Here is a 20,475-nt window from a genome sequence, read left to right as displayed (position 1 = left end):
AGACTTTGAGCAACTCTCACGAAACGGGAAATGGATTTCCGGTCCCATTTTTTACTGTTTTCTACAAAAAGGACACCATGTAACAGCTGCAGTCAACAAAATGAGAGGTCAACATCGTGATACTCCTCATAAATATCGTTTGGTAGAGCCTATTTTCGAATACCTTTCACGGTGGAGAGCCTCCATCGTTGGTGTGATAAATTTAATTGCGTGCAATTGCACCCATAAATATCCCTCGCCAAGCCAAGAAGTGCCAAAGGCGTGAACGCATTCCAACGCACGAGACCATCTCGAAACAACAACCGATCTGGCCAACGGAACTCTAGAATTTCAATACCCACGGTCCCCGGCCAATTGAACAATAACTTAATACGGCCTCTAAATATCTGCCAACGGTTGTGGTGCAGAAATGTCCTCGCAACCGAAGACCGCAGTGCACCCCTCGAGGGAATTTCGCTCTCCCGCGCTTATCAAGATCTTGGCGCGCGCGACTTCGTTAGGCGGGAAGGCCTGCCAATAATGGACCGTTTAATGGGGGATGCTCTGGGGACATCGTTTATGCATCGCTACAGCATCGTATTTGGAGCTGCTGCCTTAAGGTTCAGGTTGGTTGCGACGGTGTGGTGAATGCGTGAAAAAGTGAATTGAACCCGTTTTTGGAAAGTGTGTTCGTCGGCCGACATGCGAGATCGAGATGATGAACTGATATGAACGGTGGGGTTCACCCGCAATTATGTCACATGGTTGACACATTTCAGTTGCGGTGTAAAAACTGGGATCGTGTAAGTTTTATGTGCGATCAAACTTTAGTGTTGTATAGGACCATTTCATATTGATCAAAAGCATTTCTAGCAATTGTCTGAGATTTCGGAAAAAATTGTGATATTTCACAAAAAAAAATCCTAAAAAGGAAACAACTAAATTTTTCACTTAATTTTTAATGAAAAATAAAATTTGAAATTGAAAACTATTTAATGAAATGTCGTATCATAGTTGTTAGTCTAGTATGAAAACCAATTAAAATTTCTCAATTTCAAGCTGAAATGTACTCTCAACAAGCTTCAAATTCCAACCCCAACCCTGCTAGCAACCACGACCAGCAGCTGATTTTCGCACCAGGTCACACGAATGTGTGTACTTCCAGAAGACGGGCCAGCAACGCGGAGAGGGGCCACGGCCATTTTCAGCACCGGCAATTGGCATGTAAGATGTTATAATTTACAGCCGCATTGAATCGTGTTAACACCGTACGAATGTATGATGCGACGCCACCTCCCGAGGCACTTTACAGCTGATCGTGACACATTCAAAGGACGGCCCCTGGCGAATCGTGAGCGCGCGTAAACACGTTCAAAGCTGCAAGGAAAACACGCGCCGAAAGCTGCGAGCGCTGGAGCACAAAACAGTAGTAAATTTAAAATTGATTTTCAATTCGAACATAAATTTACGAGCCGGGGTGGTTAGCATAGAAGAAAGGGCGGAAAAGCATGCAGAAGCTGTGCCGCGCAAAGTTTTTTTTCCGAGGGGTTTCGAATCGGTACAGTCACGGAGGTCAACAGGAAGTAAGGTAACTGAGTGGGATAATGAGCTTGCCATTTTAATGCAAAATTTAACAAATTTTCTGACAATTTAGTGCGCTTCTTTTTTTCATCTTCATCTTTTTAACGCGATACCACAAGAAAAAGATAGTAGCTAGTTAACTGCTACAATACTTCTGAAACTCAATGTTTGATTTTATTTGTATTTTTAACTTGAAATGAGGTAAAAGAAGAGGAGGAGAAATTTTTCATAGTGAGCATTTTAAAACAAATAATAAAAATATTACAACCAAAAAAAAATTATATATTGGGCCTTTGCATATAATTTTTCTTGTTTATTTATGGGATTTTTATTTATTTATATTTATTAGATTTTTCATTTCAAATCCATTGAAATGATAAAACGCTATACTAAATAAAATATATTTTCTTAAATGGTTTAAGAAGTATCACAGAGTGCAGTTCTCTACAATTTCGGAAAAACAGATTTTAAATTATTTACAAAAACTCTAATTTGACAAACTCAACACCCTCGACTTTTTCATTCTTATTTGATATGTTTTACACAGCAAAAAAAAGTAGCAATCTAGCTCCGTGTAAAAGGCCTGGGTGTAAAATAAATTTTGAATTATTTATTGAAATTCTATGTAATGTCACACTCTGAAATATGTAAATGAAACCTACTTGACCGAAATGTCAAGCTCATATATGCGTTCATCCTTTTCATTCTTCAATGCTCTGATGGCTGAGCGGGCTGAAGACAGTCTTTACTATAGGTGCTGGGTTTGAATCCAATCGGTTGCAACTTTTTTTTGTGTTTACAAAAATTTTACGTGTCTCTTTTGACGAAGGTGATGTACATGCTTTTGCATGCGATTTAACCATCGGATTTTTTTTCATGTAGTAGACAAAAATTGGCATTTTGAAGCTATAAGGTAGGACGAACGTTTTTATTTCTGGCCAATTTTTAATTTTTTGAAAAAATAGTGTTTTTTTGAATGTACCGAAAATGCACACAACAAAAAATAAAAAAAAATCATTTTTAAACGTAGAATTTAATTCTGAATCGAAAAATACTTCTGTAAAATTTCAATAAAGTGCAACGTTTTTAAGTTATAGCCATTTTTAAGCTACATTATTCAAAAAAAATGTTGTTCTATACTTTTCTTTCACACAATTCGATATGACATATATTTGACATTTTTCATTACATTCTTAACGTTGTTACTATTGCTTATGTTTCCCACTTTCAACAAAAAAAATCATGATAATCATATTATGAAGAAAAAATTAAATTATTCTCAAAACAATGTAAGTGTAACTATGCAATTTAAGTTTGTATGAGATATCGGATAATCGAATAAAGAACAAAAAAACTTTTTTTGGGGTTATTTTTATTTTGCAAACCCATTTTAGTCAAATTTCTGATTTTGATTGCCTGTTTACTTATAAATTACCTTTTTTCAATATTTAATCACCACCATTTTTGCCACCATTTTAGATTTCAAAATTCTTAATCGCTTTAGGGTAGCTCAGCTCGACAGTCAAAAAAAAACATAAACATTTTTTTCGTGATTCGATTATCCGAAGTGAAATGTTTCCAAAGCCTTCGGATAATCGAGTCTGGACTGTATTTCAAAATATCATACGAAATTTCTACGAACAATCACATACACAAGAAAAAGTACAAGAAATACCATTATTTTAACTTTTTAATTCAGATTTATTTGACGATTTCGGAAACATTCCACATAAAATTTCCGGATTTAAAGCTGTAATTCATGATCAAAGTGCTGATAGGCCGATAATAGAAATAGGCTTAAAAAGGGTATAGTTCCCCTACTTACAGTATTTCTATCCGTAAAGTGTGCTAAGTGAGTTGAAAATATTAAGAAAGCAAAATAGGCTGATAATAGGAAAAATATTAGCATAATATTTGTTTTTTTTTATCATGAAAAAGCCTATAAAAAATATACGAAAGGTGGGGATATGACGCCTATTCTCTTGTTATACAACTTAGGCCGATGCAAAAAAAAAATCAAAGTTATTGTCCCTCGGCTCTGCCATGGTCGAGGGAGGGGGAGGGGGGCTTAAAATAAAAAAAAAATAAAAATATTGAAATAACAAGCCACAGTTTAAACAATTGCATGGAAAAGTATTTTAAAATGCATTTTACACTAGTTCAGTTGTTTTGCAATCGTTAATTTTCAAAAGTTGTAAGATTTGACGAAAACGAATATTTTAGCGAAAAAAAAAAAACATTTTGTGATAATAAACATCGACAATTTTCAAAATTCAAATCATTTTTAATCAACCCAAACATGCTAAAATGGATTCTAAACGCAGGGGAACGCATTTTAAATTGATTTCAACTGATTGCAGTTAAAACTCCTTTGAAATTTTGAAGTTTTTCGAAAAAAATTGTACCAGCCTTAATTGATAAAAATTTCCCTAATACCTAATAGTATTGTAACTTGCATATCAAATAAGTCACTTTGAGCCACTTTAAAAAAAACGTTACTAAATCCACCCTTAGGTGGTTAGTGCCTTCCTCACATTCATAAAGTGAATACACTACACAGCCTCACAAACATGTATAAATAACACTTAATTTTATCAAAATATCTGAGATTCGGTTTCAAAATAGTGCACAGCAAAAAATTCGTAGTAAAATCGCATGAAAAAGCATGCACATCACTAAATATTACACACTGCATGTACAATTTTTGCAAACACAAAAAAAATGCGACCGACGGGATTCAAACCTAGCACCAACTGTAAGGACTGGCGCCTTAGCCCGCTCGGCCATCAGACCGATGAAGAAAGGAAAGGATAAACGCATATACGAGCTTGACATTTCGGTCAAGTAGGTTTCCCGTACTGATGGGCTACATATTTCAGGGTTTAAAATCACATAAAATTGCATAAAATAATGCAATCTTTATTTTACACCCAGGCCTTTTACACGCAGCTGGATTACTACTTTTTTAGCTGTGTGTGTAAGGAACACTTATCTGCCCACCATTGAAAAAACGGCTAATATCCACTTTTGGCAAAAACGAGATATTAGCACCAGGTGGTAGAGGATGTTCCAACGCATCTTCTGGAACTTGAATTTCACTGAAATAGTGTTTAGACTTGGCTGCCGATGCGAAAAACCAAACGGCTAATATGCCACTCTTATGGGAAATTGCCTTGACGGAGATTTTGTGACAAACACTAAAACGCGTTTTTCTCGGAATACTTGATTTGGCACAATAGCCGAATTTTCAATTATGGGCAGTTAAGTGCTCATAACTTTTGTTAGGGTTGTCAAATCTTCAATGTTTTGGACTCCTTAGAAAGGTATTTTTAATTTGCTTACAAAAATCACTTTTTTTACAATCTTCCGGCCTTAAGTCAAAATCGTTTTTTAAGCATGACTTTTGAATTACTTTTCTAAACTTCATAATATTAACTAGGGCCTTGCGGGACCCCAAGACAGATCCAATGAGACCAAAACGGTCCAAATCGGTACAGTGCACGGACTTACAGACATACACACGCACAGACATTTGTGCAGAATTTGATTCTCGAATAAAGAAGTTCATTTTTCGAGTGATTTTATAGCCTTTCCTCATTGAGGTGAGGAAGGCAAAAATTAGATAAATGAGCAAAAGTTGCCTTTAATTACTAGCTTAACGTAATATTCATCATATTCTAAAAGTGTTAGGTATATTTACTGTTTTAAGTCCATTTCAGAGCATATTACTAGAAGAATTCACATTGATGTATAAATATTAGCAGTTACTAAAACAAATATTAGGTCTTCATGATTTTTTCTCTTAGTTCGTGAAAAAAATATTGGCCGTCTTTCCCTCATTTTTATTTTAGATATTATTAAAAACTGAAATAAAAATCTTTTTGAATTTGTCAATTCCGATCAATTCTATGAAAATGTAGTTCATGAAAAGCCTGTAGTTGGTTGGAGGTTAAAACATATTTATTACATTTATTTGATTTAGTTGATTTTATATTAATTTTCCCTTAGTGTTGCCACTTTTCCACCCATCTCTCCTATCAACTATCTCTTGCACGGCTCAAATTACTTCTTAGATCACCGAATACGTAGCAATTCTTCGCGAAAAGCTCAATGGTACCATCATCATCACCACCATCAGCCAAAGGCCGTGGCGCGCGAACATGGCCATATTTTGTGTTTATTGGATTTCTATGTTCTGCATCCATCCCTGGGGAATTACGCTCACGCTCATAATTAACGATGCACAAGGCGTACGCTGCCGACGTGTGCAATGTTATGCTCTTCACACACTTTTTAACTAGACCCGTAGATGCTGATCTTGTAGCAGAAGAGAGATGGTGAAGAGCGTTGGAATGTCTCAGTTTGTTAAACATTGTCTCACATTTTTTTTTTTTTTTTGAAGGCTCTTTCAACAAAAAAATTTTTTTTGTACCCAATAATCGATATTATTTACATTTCGAAGTATAGATTTTGATTAAATAAAAAAAATAATGATACAAGTATTCATAGGTGCGTCTAAACCTCAAATCGCTGAAATAGATGTTGCCAAGTCAGCCAATTTCCTAGCAACATCTTGACCACCTTCTACACAACCTTCAAGCGACCAGCGGGAAAATGTAAATATTTAGATGTAATACGTAATGGGTGATGTTTCTTCCCGGCAAGCCTGCTTGAAGACCATGCTCTCCGCGTAGTTTCTTATACCATTCAGTGGCATCGATATGATCCACACCCACAGAACTTCACAGCTGCTGCAGCAAAAACCGTCTAATCCTAACCAAACATCTCCTAGGAGGCGAGCAGACTCCGTTAAAACATATTTTCTCACTTTAAATGGAGCCCCGTAGTGATTTATTGGAGTCCGTCTAATAGACGTGTCGGTCAAACTTGAAAGGGCGGACCCCTCTCCGGACCGGAGAGGTCGCTGGACGGACAAGCGAAACGCCAAAAGTGCAGATACACTCAGTTGATAAATTTCTAGATAGCATTTGGCACTACACCCAAAACTGGCAGCGCTAGTCCGAGAGAATGATGGTCTCGAGTCGAGCTATAGCAATTTTATGGAACCTTATTTAAAAAAAAAATCGATTTAATCTCATCCAAACGTAATGGACATTTTGGTCTAAAATCGAAAGTTGATTTGGGTCATTCTCCGCCAACTCATACGGAATCGGAATAGTTGAAACTTTGCTTCAAGAAGTAATTTTGATCCTTGATCACGAATCCGAGGTCATTTTCAGATAGATGGTACGACGACGACCCCTTCCATTTTTATGGATTTTTTTGTAAGTAACGTTTCTAAATGATATAAATGACATTTTATGTTAAAGGGACTTTGATGTAAAATAAAATGATTGATTTTATTTAATTTCTTAAAAAAAATATTTTTGAAATGATCTGTCTGTCAAAAATCGAGAGACATGTCATTTAATGGAAATTTTTTGTGTACGTTTTGAATCAGCAATAACCCAGAGAAGTCATTTTTCATTTGTAAACAAAATCAACTCGCACACTTCTACTCCATTGAGTGTACCTTAAAAATTTTCTTAGCTTAAACATGAGTTCATGTACGCCACCACCACCACACGGTCGGTAAATAAAATTGTTGATGGTAGTTCACGATCCCCAATTAGTTTCGAAGAGCTGAGGCAATTTATCTTCGCGTGGTTTTCGCGGTCTCAACGACTAGTGCTGTTAAAACCACCACATTTTCCCCAACAGCTTTATAGTGTTGTTGTTCGCGAAAATAAAAGGGTGTAACGCACTACTCGAACATAGCCTAACCCGCCAAGGATGAGGTTCAGCCTCGCGTAGCATAACCTGGCGGAGGTGGAGGTCCCTCTAATGAACGAGTGCTGTTACACCGTCGACCGGAGATTTAACAAGCATAACATACGGGGAGAGGGTAGGGGGAAGTTGATGGTGTCGACTCGAGTCAACATTCTTCAACACTTTACATTGATGGGCCATTGTTTTAGGACGGGGTGGCCACTGGGTTTTAGCAAACACCTTTCTTGAAACCCCGGCCGGAGAGGACCAGCCATGATCTGGATCAGCTTGGTCGTCCGTATGTTCGAAGATTGTGTGGGGCACGTAGGGTTAATTGAACACTTTGGTTTTCGCGTGTGTTTGCGAAAAAAGGGTCAAGCAAAATTTGTTGCGGCTAATCGATTTACACTGCTCGATATTGGAAGTGTGCTGGTGAGATAGTGCAGACCGCAAGTATTGCTTGTGGTGAGAGCCGGAACGAATGTGAGTAAATATGATTTTTGTAACGTAATCTAGATCTTACGGTTTAGATACGGTTGTTGAAGGGAGGTTGAAACAGGAATGTAAGCGAAAGTGGTGGAGCTGGAATTTGGGTATTTTAAATCGTGACTTTTATTGAAATAAGTTTAATGTTCATACTTTTTTTTGTTCTCAACTATAGTTCTTATTTTAATATCATCCGGCGACACATGTTTTTTTTATTATTAAATGTTTGTTTTTATATATATTCTTACGGATTATCTCATTTACTTATTGCAGGCCTTGATGCAGATTAAAATCAGGATGGAGCAAAAAATAAGGTGAAAATGGAAATGCATATCCAGACAACCAAAATCCACTTAAAAATTAAAATACCTCTGAAACTCCATAAATTTTTATATTTTCTAATGTTTAAACTACGTACAATATGCGAATTAATCATTATTTGTGCTTTTATTGTACAAATCAAAATTTGTCCATACAATTCCTATGTCCAAAAAAACTTCTTTGAATCAAAAAGTTTTCCCATACAAGTGTCTGCATAATTTTGAAAACATGTCTATCAAAGTTGTATGTAACTACAATATTCTTTTTATATAACCCTTCTACAGCCTAACCCCGTCTCTAGCCGGGCTTTCACCTTAAAAATCCATTTTTCGGCCAATTTATGATCTTTAAAAAGCATTGGAAAGAAGAACTTTAGAAATTTATGAAAATTTTAGGGAAGAAGTTTAATTTTTTTATGTGCCTATGCCAATATTTTTAAAAATGCCCTTTTTTTAGGGGTTTATTTTGATTGTGTTTTTAACAAACATTCCTATATTTCCAGTAAAAAAAAGTATGCAGTAATTTTGTAGTGTCCCAGACTATGTCTCTAGGCATTTTTACAATTTATAGCAGGAAATGTGAAAAACAAGCAAAAATTGAAAAGGTAACTGTAAAACCGTGAAAAAATTAGATAGGCAAAATGTAATTATATAAGGTGGTAAAATAAACCAAATACTATCAAAAAAAACATAAACCAAATAAGATAAATGCAAATTAAAATACTAGAAATGAAACAAGAAAAACATAAAACAAGAGAAGAAAAGTTTTTTGTGAAACAAAAGTTGCTCAAAATAACCTCCTAAACACGGGGAAAATTAAAAATTTCGAAAAAAAATTGGGCAGTAGAGGGTTAAGAATCAATTTACAGGATTTTGTCTTAGATTTTCTTTAAATATCATGTTCAAAATAGTTTCATAACTCCGAATAGATTGCTGATTCCACAATTGAATTGAAAAGTAATGATATTTGTGATGTTTTCTACTGAATGCAAAATGATTTTTAAAAACAAATGTTCTACATTTGCTCAAAAGATTTCTTTTTCCTTTACCCTTTGAAGCCCAATCGATTCCCAAATATAATAATTCACCAAAAGTTATTTTCTCAACCAAATTCTTCAAAAAACTAAAAAAAAACAATCAAAACGCCAAATTATGGATTTTCATTTCAGCAAAATAGATAGCTTTGAAATACTTTATGCTTCTCAGTAATCATCACTTTTGCAGAAATAAAATTTATCGAATTTCAGCGAAACAAAGTTGGTGTGAAGGATGACGTGTTTTATCTAGCTTGGCAGATGCTTTTTAGAAGTTAAATTTTTAAGAATTTGAGGATGTTTTTGACAAACATCCTCTGTATTTGAAGTTAAAATATGTGTGCAGTGTTTATTTTTCTTGCTTTAACTATGATTGTTTATTATTTGTTGAATTTAGTTAGAATATTTTTGAATGATTTTTAAATATCAAAAAAATAATATAAACAAGCAGAATAATGAAAAACATACACCAAGAAAATAAAAACAATTCCAACTTTTTTGCATGTTAAGGAAATTAGGTGTTAAAGAAGAAAAACATTTATAAAAACAGCTCACATAAAAAGGTGATTTAATATTAAAAATATGAAGTATTGTTAAGGCCAATATAAATATTAATAAGAGTCTATCACCCTTCAAATATGACTCTGTAAAATCATGGGCAAAACATAATATATAACAGAAAATAAAAATTTTCATTAAAACAAATTAATAATCAATAGTAAACTTATTTGAATACATTCAAAAATGTGATTTTTTTTATTTTCTATGATTTTCCGTGATTTTTTTTTATTTGGATCAAATCCCTATGACCAAAAAAGCAATTTTGTGTCATTAATTTGCTCATACAAGGCTACATACAATGTTGTTACGAAAATCTGTATATTTTTGAGCAATTTCATGATCGATTTGGTAGCTCGGGAAAAGTTGTAGGAATTGATGAAGACTTTTCAGAGAAAACGGCTCACGGAAAATAGTAGTTTATGCAACAAGTTGCAAAAATAGGATTTTTTCAGCACGAGTCGTACATTTATCCAACGAGGTTCACCGAGTTGGATAAATACGAAGAGTGCTGAAAAAATCATGTTTTGCAACGAGTTCCATACGGGTAATTCTCTACCAACTCACACGAAATCGGGAAAAGTTGCCCCGACCCCTCTTCGATTTGCGTGAAACTTTGTCCTAAGGGGTAACTTTTGTCCCTGATCACGAATCCGAGGTCCGTTTTTTGATATCTCGTGACGGAGGGGCGGTACGACCCCTTCCATTTTTGAACATGCGAAAAAAGAGGTGTTTTTCAATAATTTTCGATGAAAAATACGTTTTTTTCGGAATTCTGAGTACGCCATCAAATCGGGCGTCTAATTTTACATAAAAGTCCCTTTGACATCAAATTTCTATCTCATCACCGTTTCAGGCTGCAAATTATTGAAAAACACCTCTTTTTTCGCATGTTCAAAAATGGAAGGAGTCGTTCCGCCCCTCCGTCACGATGTATCAAAAAACGGACCTCGGATTCGTGATTCGTGGACAAAAGTTACCCCATAGGACAAAGTTTCACGCAAATCGAAGAGGGGTCGGAGCAACTGCTGTGTGAGTTGGCGGAGAATTACCCATACATTTTTTTTCCAATTCCAAAAAACAAACACCGAGTGAAATTTAAAGTCAAATTTTCATGTATTTTGTCAATAAGTCGTTTGAATAAAAAAAAATGTTGAAAAGTGTTACTTTTCAAAACAAGTGCTGAAAAGTTCAACTTTTCAGCACCCATTTGAGTGCTGAAAAGTAGAACTTTTCAGCATTTATTTTGAAAAGTGTTGCTATTCGATTCTGTTATTTTTGGTATAAAAAAGTAGACTATTTCGTCGTTCAAGAATGACAGGAAAAGTGGGTAGTTTCACGACGGAATTGCAAAAATGTTTTTTTTTTGCGATTTTAAACTTCATCATCCCGGTACGAGAATCGAACTCCCGACCTCTGGATTGGAAGTCCAGCACGCCGTTAGTCGAAACCCATCCCCTACCGGTCAGTATTCCCAGTGAGCAGATTTACTCTTTGAAGGGACCTGACTATGCCGAGCCAGACAGGAATCGAACCCATCACCTTCCGCTTACAAGGCGAAACCCGTAACCTCACGGCCACGGAAGCTCGTCAAAAAAAATTTTGCCGCTGACTTATGATTTTAGAACGTTTCAGAAAATTTTCTATAAATTTGTCTAAACATTGAAAACTGGAACTCTGGTTACTGAAATTTAGCGGATAAAAGATAAAAAACAGGAAAAAATAAGTTTTCTTTTTCTTAACATAACAGGCAACCATATTTTGATGCCAATGTCTCAGCAACTAATGGTCCAATTATAATATTAACATAAAACTTATTAGACATTTATTTTATTCTAAAAAAAAACATTTGGATTGTTTAAAAAATATAATAAATATTTAGGGCCTTTTTTTTTACTTTTCAAATGTTAGTTATAAATTTGTTTTTTTTTTACGAAAACTGGCTGATTTGTTTAAAAAGTGTGATGATCAATTTACGATGATATTTTTTTTATAAGGTGGCAATTCCAGTTTTAGCACCTTCGCCATTTGATTTTTTTTACGTTTAATAAATATTATTTTTGTGCTAAAACCGTCCCTCAAATTGGTACCCCATCAGCCCTTTGAAATCTACAGCCCATACTACGGCGAGCACGCGAAAGCCCCCTTCGGAGATGTCACATTAATTTTATCGTATGTGTTCTTATAAATTGAAACGTTCCGTAATTTATTGATTATTATTTTCACAGCAGCCAGCCAGCCAGCCCAGCCTCACGGTCTGTGCGAGACTGTGCAACATTGCCCCCAACATACCACAATGGCGGCGATGACCCACCCGGGGGCCAGACTCCGGGCACGAATCATCCCCCCGTGGAGAATGCCGCTGACTCGGGAGAATGTGTCATTACCGGCTGTGATTTTGTTTAAAGTGCACAGACGAAAATTTGGAAATTTTGTTTTGATTTTTGAAATTTTTCTCAATTTATTTATACTTATTTAATAAAAAAATAAAAAATAAACTTTTAGTAGTTTCCAATAATTGCTTACAGTGCAAATGATCCCCCTGTGGTAACATTAAAGCCTAAGCCTTAACACCACAGACAATGCGACATAATGATGTGCGGAAAAATGCAACCTTCCCGCGCGGAAGATATTCATTCGCGCGGCAGGAATTCCCCTTGGTCCTGGAGAGTGAACTCTATTGAAACGTCTTAATAATATCATAAACTAGTGCAGAATGTGCGGAAAATGGATGGTGTTTGTGTTGTGTGGCACATTTTTTTTCTTTTTTGCTTGAAACCTTAGGGAATTGACCGCAGAAGTGTTGCCAACAGCAGTGTGGCACACGGCGCGGGCTGTCAAAGTGAAATGTTTTCAATGGGGGCATTATTAGATGCTGGTGGCGCGCGGCTTCAAAGGGTGAAGAATTGAGTTCGTTAAAATTGATTCAATTTATGAGCTGACCGAAGGAATATGCCATCAACGACATGGACTGTGGTCACTAGCATTGTTGATGTTCTATTGTGAAAAAGAGATGTTTTTTTTATTATTTGGAGTTGAAATATTTAATTCAAGAAGGTTTCAAAAGTGGTGAGTCATTTTGAAGTTGGAAACCCCTTAAAACGATGAATAGTTTTTATATGTTTTTGCTGAAAATTCATTTTATTTTATATTTTTTATTATTTTAGCAATTTGTATTTAAAAAACCACTGATATTTTGTTAGTTTGTAAGAAATAAACGGTAAAAATGTTTTTTCAGGGATAAAGAACTTTCACAAAGGTTTTTTTTTATACTAAAAATTCAATCAAAAGTTTCCAAATTATCGACGATTAGAAAATGAGCAGATTGGGTAGCACTTAAAAATATGCAGACTAGCATGCCCAAAATATGGTACTTTTTCAAAACCTCCACAAGCTGAACATTGATCCTTTAGCTATTTGAACAATTTTATTCGATTTCGTTGCAAATGTTTTCAATCCCGAAAACATAGTATTGTTTCCAAAATCTGAAAAAAAAATTTACGGTATTGGGAACATTTAGATATTTAAAAATTCGACACAATAGAGCTACCGGAATGTTTACAGAATACATGATTCTTCCTTTTTTTCATTCATTATTAAACCATACCTCAGCAACCAAATGTTGGATATACAATGTCAAAAAAGTGAACATTTTCTCAGATATGAACACAGCACTATTTTTATAATTGCAAATAGACATTTTCTGCAAAAAAAGTGTACTTAATCTAAATTTCACAAAAAATATATACCGATTGAAAATTAAATTTGACACCCAAAAACATCCAAAAATATAACAATGAAAAATCTATTTTTTTCAAAAATGCATGCTCTATAGCTTAAAAGTTGCCACTTTTGGTTTCATCAAAAGGGGTTAAGTTAACCAAAATCGAGTAAGGCCGTTGCAAATATTTTTTGAAGTTTACGTCCCTCGCCAAGGTCAAGGGGGGGGGGGGGGGGAGAAAATAGAAATAAAATAACAAGCCATGGTACTCACATTTTAATGAAAAAGAGTTTTAAAATGCATTTTACACCTGCCTAGTTGTATTGCAATCATTAGTTTTCAAAATATCTATATATTGACGAACTTTATTTTTCAGCCAAAAAAAAAAACCTTTTGGCTTACTGTGCAACGGTATTTCGCAAAAAAAAACACAATATTTTTGGTCGATCCTAGACATGCTAAATGGGTAATTCTCCGCCAACTCACACAGCAGTTGCCCCGACCCCTCTTCGATTTGCGTGAAACTTTGTCCTAAGGGGTAACTTTTGTCCCTGATCACGAATCCGAGGTCCGTTTTTTGATATCTCGTGACGGAGGGGCGGTACGACCCCTTCCATTTTTGAACATGCGAAAAAAGAGGTGTTTTTCAATAATTTGCAGCCTGAAACGGTGATGAGATAGAAATTTGGTGTCAAAGGGACTTTTATGTAAAATTAGACGCCCGATTTGATGGCGTACTCAGAATTCCGAAAAAACGTATTTTTCATCGAAAAAAACACTGAAAAAGTTTTAAAAATTCTCCCATTTTCCGTTACTCGACTGTAAAAAATTTTGGAACATGTCATTTTATGGGAAATTTAATGTACTTTTCGAATCTACATTGTCCCAGAAGGGTCATTTTTTCATTTAGAACAAAATTTTTCATTTTAAAATTTCGTGTTTTTTCTAACTTTGCAGGGTTATTTTTTAGAGTGTAACAATGTTCTACAAAGTTGTAGAGCAGACAATTACAAAATTTTTGATATATATACATAAGGGGTTTGCTTTAAACATCACAAGTTATCACGATTTTTCGAAAAAAAGTTTTAAAAAAGTTGGTCGTCATCGATCATGGCCGTTCATGGTCACCCGCGACAGACACGGACGACGAAACAAAGAGAAACGCAAAAAGTAACTTTTTCAAAACTTTTTTTCGTAAAATCGCGATAACTTGTGATGTTTATAAGCAAACCCCTTATGTCTATATATCAAAATTTTTGTAATTGTCTGCTCTACAACTTTGTACAACATTGTTACACTCTAAAAAACAACCCTGCAAAGTTAGAAAAAACATGAAATTTTAAAATAAAAATTTTTGTTCTAAATGAAAAAATGACCCTTCTGGGACAATGTAGATTCGAAAAGTACATTAAATTTCCCATAAAATGACATGTTCCAAAATTTTTTACAGTCGAGTAACGGAAAATGGGAGAATTTTTAAAACTTTTTTAGTGTTTTTTTCGATGAAAAATACGTTTTTTCGGAATTCTGAGTACGCCATCAAATCGGGCGTCTAATTTTACATAAAAGTCCCTTTGACACCAAATTTCTATCTCATCACCGTTTCAGGCTGCAAATTATTGAAAAACACCTCTTTTTTCGCATGTTCAAAAATGGAAGGGGTCGTACCGCCCCTCCGTCACGAGATATCAAAAAACGGACCTCGAATTCGTGATCAGGGACAAAAGTTACCCCTTAGGACAAAGTTTCACGCAAATCGAAGAGGGGTCGGGGCAACTTTTCCCGATTTCGTGTGAGTTGGTAGAGAATTACCCAAATATGATTTTCAACGCAGGAAAATACATTTCAATTTGTTTTCAGTTAATAAGACTTCTATTTTCATTTAAATTTGGATGTTTTTAAGAAAAAAAATTTGGCCCCTGATTTTTTGGTTCGTTTTTTTGAAAGCCCCCCCCCCCCCCCCCTCTTTCAAAAAAGTTCAAAAAAGCTCCAAAAAATCAGGGGGCAAATTTTTTTTCCAAAAACATCCAAATTTTAATGAAAATAGAAGTCTTATCAACTGAAAACAAATTGGAATGTGTTTTCCGACAAAAACTTTTAAAAATATTGGCAATGACCTTATTGTGGCGGAATCAAAAATCATGGACATTTTTTTCTTTCAAAAAATCATTTTTATCATCACTTGGCCAAAATTAAATTGTCCCTTAATGCAAACCTTGGCCAGAGTCGAGGGACATAGGAATAAAATAGCCCTTGGGCTTTTAAATTTTATCAAAATATGAAATCACTTACATCGAGCTTTTGTTGAAAAAAGAACAAAAAACAAGACATACTGATTTTCGAATATTTCGACTTGTTTGGAGAAACCAATGACGCAAATTGGATGGAGAATGTTTTATCCAAATCAAATAAAACTTTCAGTATTTAATCACAGGTCAATGAAAGAGAATGGTTTTTGGATTCACCCTTCCAAATAACAGTATTAATAAACTTTTCACGTCGACATCTAGGTTTTTTTTGGAAATGGTTTAGCAAACTTTTTTATGTTTTTTTTTTTTAGTTTTTGAATACCCTTGACTCAAGGCGGTTTTAAAACTCTCAAAATAATGATTTTACGTACGCTTTGCTGTAAATTTTCATCAAACTGCTTTTAAATTTGGTTGTTTAATGACGTTCAAATTTAATTGAGTAATTATGTAACATTCGGAGTAGAAAGTGTGAAAGAAAGTTTGAAAATGCTTGATAACATAGATGTGAAGTTGCTGACTTACCTCCATTTATCCTAGGACCAGTTAAGTAAAGTTTTGTTTTTATTCATGTTGCTTTCTGATTTTATTTGTTGCCAAAACAGTCGAATTGCATTTCAATTCTTCCCTCGATGCAACAATGTTTTAGTAATTTGCCAGTTTGTCCGCAAATGGCATCGATCATGGGGTTGGGAAATAACCCACAACAAACTAGCACCTTCAGGGAGCCCACTCATTTGTTTTCAAGTCCTTTCAAAGTCGCACTCCAAGCCGCCGCCGCCACCGGTGTCCTCCGGGTACGATTCAATAGTCGATTACCGGCCCCGTGTGTATTGTATTGGCAAATTGTTCAATTGCGCGCGGCAGCGAAATCAAAACACCATTAAATGGACTTGGAACCCCCCTCAAACGTTTCTTATGAGCTGGGCGATGAAAAATTGAGACCCCTCCAGGGCCAGAGTCCTAGCCAAACCACGCCGGGCCAAACAAGTTCATTTAGGACGCAATAAAATAAATAGCATCAAAATTAAGCAACATTTTTCACGGCGGCTCTCGAACCATAAGGCAAAATTAATGCTTTTATGATGTGCCGAGGTGCACAAACAGTCCCCCCCGACCGTTCCCTTAACCCAGCCATAACAGTCTCTAATGTCTTACTCAGTGAGCCTGAAGTAATACGAGGATCGGTTACACAGGGGGCGAATAAAAAATGGCTTGTAGGGTCATAACGGCTCAAGTGACGGTAAAAAGACACAAAATCGAACCTCTCCAATTAACAATAACATGAGTGGACCTCGCGGGCAAATTGGCCCGTGCTGATGCTGATTAGCGAAATTGGCCGTAGTTTGTAGAATGTTGCACTTGGGAATGGAAGGAAAACTTTTGTTAATAAATCGTCACTGTTGTGCTTACTTGTCGCACGTGAATTTTGAGCCAAATTGAGTTAGGAACGTCATTTTGTGCAGCTCACAATGTCTCACCTTTTGACCTTCACAGATCCCTACAATTCAAATTCAATCCTTAGATATTCAATTAAAACCGAAAAAACTTCATGCATTGTTCTCACTCGTCATATGGCAGAAGTTTCAATCATGTAGGGCTATCTTAACACACCCTAAAAATTGATGTAAGTGTGACAACTGACCAAAGGGATTTCACATCAGAACGCGTTTGACACATCAACCAAATTCAACCAAACTTCAGGACAATGTACAGAATGGTCAACCAAACAAAACGTGTTTGATTTGTTTACATTGCGGGCTCTATTTTAATGTTTAATAAATTTTTAAAACGGAAATATATAAATTTTAACATAATATCTGATTTGAAAAGAAGATTTTTACAAAGCAAATGGAATCAAAATTATTTTGTTTGTCCCGAAGTTGATCTTTTAGGGATTTTCGGCTCATAGCACAGCTCATGAATTTCAAATAAACTTTTCGCCATGGAAACATTTGGAGAAACCACGTCAAATGCTGACATCACCCGCTTTATGCTACCCTTTTACAACCTAATCACATTACACCAAGTTATCTAAACACGAATTTACAGCCTTGTAGACACGTAACTCGAGATCACCTCTTTCAACCAACCAATCCAAACAGCAGTTCCAACCACTCTAAATTGCCCTCCGTAAAAATATGTCCACACTCCTAATGCCTTATACTGTGACTAACGATTTATTTAGTAATAATGCGCAAACTCCTTGCAATTCCCACTTTACGACCATTTCCTGAACGACCTCAGCAAACAACGACCATAAACCACCGACTCCTTGATTGCCGCCGCCGTTGCCGCGCGTCCAATTGTCAGCAGTGTTGCCAACTCACAGCATGAGCCGGCAACCCTGACGAGAGTCGGCTGCGGCGCGGGCATAAATTCCGCGGTGATTTATGGCAATCATATTTCGTTTGCAATCACCGCCAATATCTCGTGGAAGGTGAACGAAAAATAATTTGAAGATTTTATACAAATGATTTTCTCTACTATTTATTGTAGCCCCGAGGGACGATTATTGTTATGAATGTTCAAAGTTTTCGACTTCTTCTTTTTTCTTTTTAGCTGGATGTTTCCTCAGGGAGCTTTAAATTGCAGTTCGGCATTAGTAAACGACTTCAAACAACCGCAGTGTGGCCATTTCGGAACCGCTGATTAGTGTCCAGAATCAGCCACGCCAGATGGAGTGCCCCCTGGAGGTAATAACAGTCCCCTAACTTTTGACACTTGATCGTAGGAGTCTACGCTGGAGTCGCCGACGCCGCTTGCTATGTAATTTTTCAATCGAAGTGGGATTTTGTGGACCAGAAGATTTCCTGCATTTGATACTAGCTACTGGCCTACTAAGTCCCAACTTGTTTGGAAATTGAACAACAGATAGCAAGCCAACTCAGGGGTAACGTCAGCTTCAAGAATGGTTATCAGTAAGATCATCAACAAGACCTTTGACACCATGCACTGAGTTGGGATTTTCGAGTGACATTAACGTTCCCAAGTTCTGGCGGACGGAGAACACTTTCTCCGTTTTGCACTTCGTAATGCCCTTGGAAATCCCAAAATGTTGCATGCCACAACGTTTAACTGCTGAACCACTAACCTTGTGCACCTCGTTGATGCGGCAGTTTTCGCGCTTTCGGACCCGGAACTCCATCGTGGACTCACTAATTGGATGCACTTTAGCACGACACGGTAAGGCACTGTTTCGTGAACATGTGCGCAACACTGAATTATTAAAACCACAATAAAAATATTACTTAACAACACAAAATACACGAAACCCATTTACACCACTTGAACTAGTTGAAAGCAACGACTGAAGTGTGGTCAATGTCACAACAAATAAGATAAAACAATAGATAAAGTAAAACACTAGGGTGGTTATAAAAAAGCAGACAAAAATTAAAGAAGATGTGACAAGTTAATCTGTAGGCCGGCTACGAAGTTATGGTAAAGTATAATTTGTACCTTGAGATTAACTTTGTTTTTTTTTTATGTCAAAATCTGACTTTTTGCAGTTTTCAAATACTTGAAATAATGGTAATGGAAGACATCAATAATATTCAGAGAAAATAGATATGAAATGAAATAAAGAGAAATGCTTTGTTAAAAACTAATCCTATCTTTGCAATATGTAATTTCTCTAGCCAAGCTATCATTTCAATCCCAAGATAAAGTTATAAAATTATACTGCCTCTTATCCACATTCCGCATCTATCCTGGTCTGAACCTGCTCTTTATAATCCCACTAGATAAACTTATAACGAAGCAGAAGCAGAAGCCAAAGCAGAAACAAAAGACTGCAATTTATATGCAAATTGTCCATCCGTTTTACAACGGTAAGCTCGCCCAAATGGGACACCGCACTCTAGCTCCGGACTGGACTGAAATCGGATCGCTGCTGATGGATCGAGATGGATAGATGTCAGCCTGATGCCGATCTACGCTACATTAGCCTGTCCCATTTTGAGGTCATGTCGAGGAATTTCAGGTGCTCACTTCTTAAATGATAGATTATGATGTTAGGAACAATGTTTTCTTAGACAAGAAAAAATAATAAAATACTTTCTCGCACCCCCTAGTCGATTTACTGAAAAAAGTCACTTTTTTGAACAAATTTTCTAAAATCGCTTGGAATCAATACAAAAACTGTTTCGATCAGGTGTGTATTATCTTCAAACGATAGGTTTTTGTCCATAGATTAAGATGCACTATCAATATTGGACCAAAATTTAAGTTTTTGGACTCTCCCAGGCGGATTTGTGTCGAAAAAATCGATTTTTTTCGAATTTTTTTTCAGAAATGTTCATTTAATTTAGGGTAGCCTATTTTTCCCAGTAAAACCAAAACATGCAGCTTGTAGGAAATTTAATGGCGAACATTTTTCCCTCTGAGAAAATGCAATTTCGACACTCCAGAGCCGAGATATTTGAGTTTTAGTGAGGAAAAAAGTGCCAATTTTCAAAATTTCTCAGAATTCAGAAGCAAGGCCTACTAATTACACGATGTAGCAAGCATATGTCTCAAAGGTCAGGGTATGCTTTTTATAGTAATTTTGGCCACTAAATCCGAATCTGAAATCAAATTTCATGTAAACAGTGATGTTTTGGAGCTACACCCTTTTGGAATGTTATTTGCGTGTTTAAGAGGCAGTTTTTGTAAATATTGCTCGGTTTGTTCTAGAGGTCGTATCGAGGTGCTCCGATTTCGATGAAACTTTCAGCGTTTGTTTGTCTATACATGAGATGAACTCATGCCAAATATGAGCCCTCTACGACAAAGGGAAG

At 35.9% G+C, this 20,475-nt stretch overlaps 1 protein-coding gene across 3 annotated transcripts in view; it reads right to left on the bottom strand.

Annotated features, from left to right (window-relative positions):
• The window catches only part of LOC120418205 (protein cortex), a 106,166-nt gene extending 87,149 nt beyond the window's left edge, over positions 1 to 19,017 (bottom strand). For 2 of the 3 annotated variants that reach the window (XM_039580512.2, XM_039580513.2), the window contains exon 1: positions 18,789 to 19,013. In XM_039580512.2, coding sequence (XP_039436446.1) covers positions 18,789 to 18,842 — 54 coding nt within the window. In that variant the 5' untranslated portion in view covers positions 18,843 to 19,013. Of the gene's footprint in view, positions 1 to 18,788 lie in introns of all 3 variants that reach the window. The other variant, XM_039580514.2, reaches the window with a different exon arrangement.
• Positions 19,018 to 20,475: the final 1,458 nt, after the last annotated feature.

Source organism: Culex pipiens, chromosome 2 (genome assembly GCF_016801865.2).
Source record: "Culex pipiens pallens isolate TS chromosome 2, TS_CPP_V2, whole genome shotgun sequence".
Taxonomy (NCBI): domain Eukaryota; kingdom Metazoa; phylum Arthropoda; class Insecta; order Diptera; family Culicidae; genus Culex; species Culex pipiens.
Note: the sequence above shows the minus strand (reverse complement) of the source record. Positions and strands in the feature narration are given on the sequence as shown.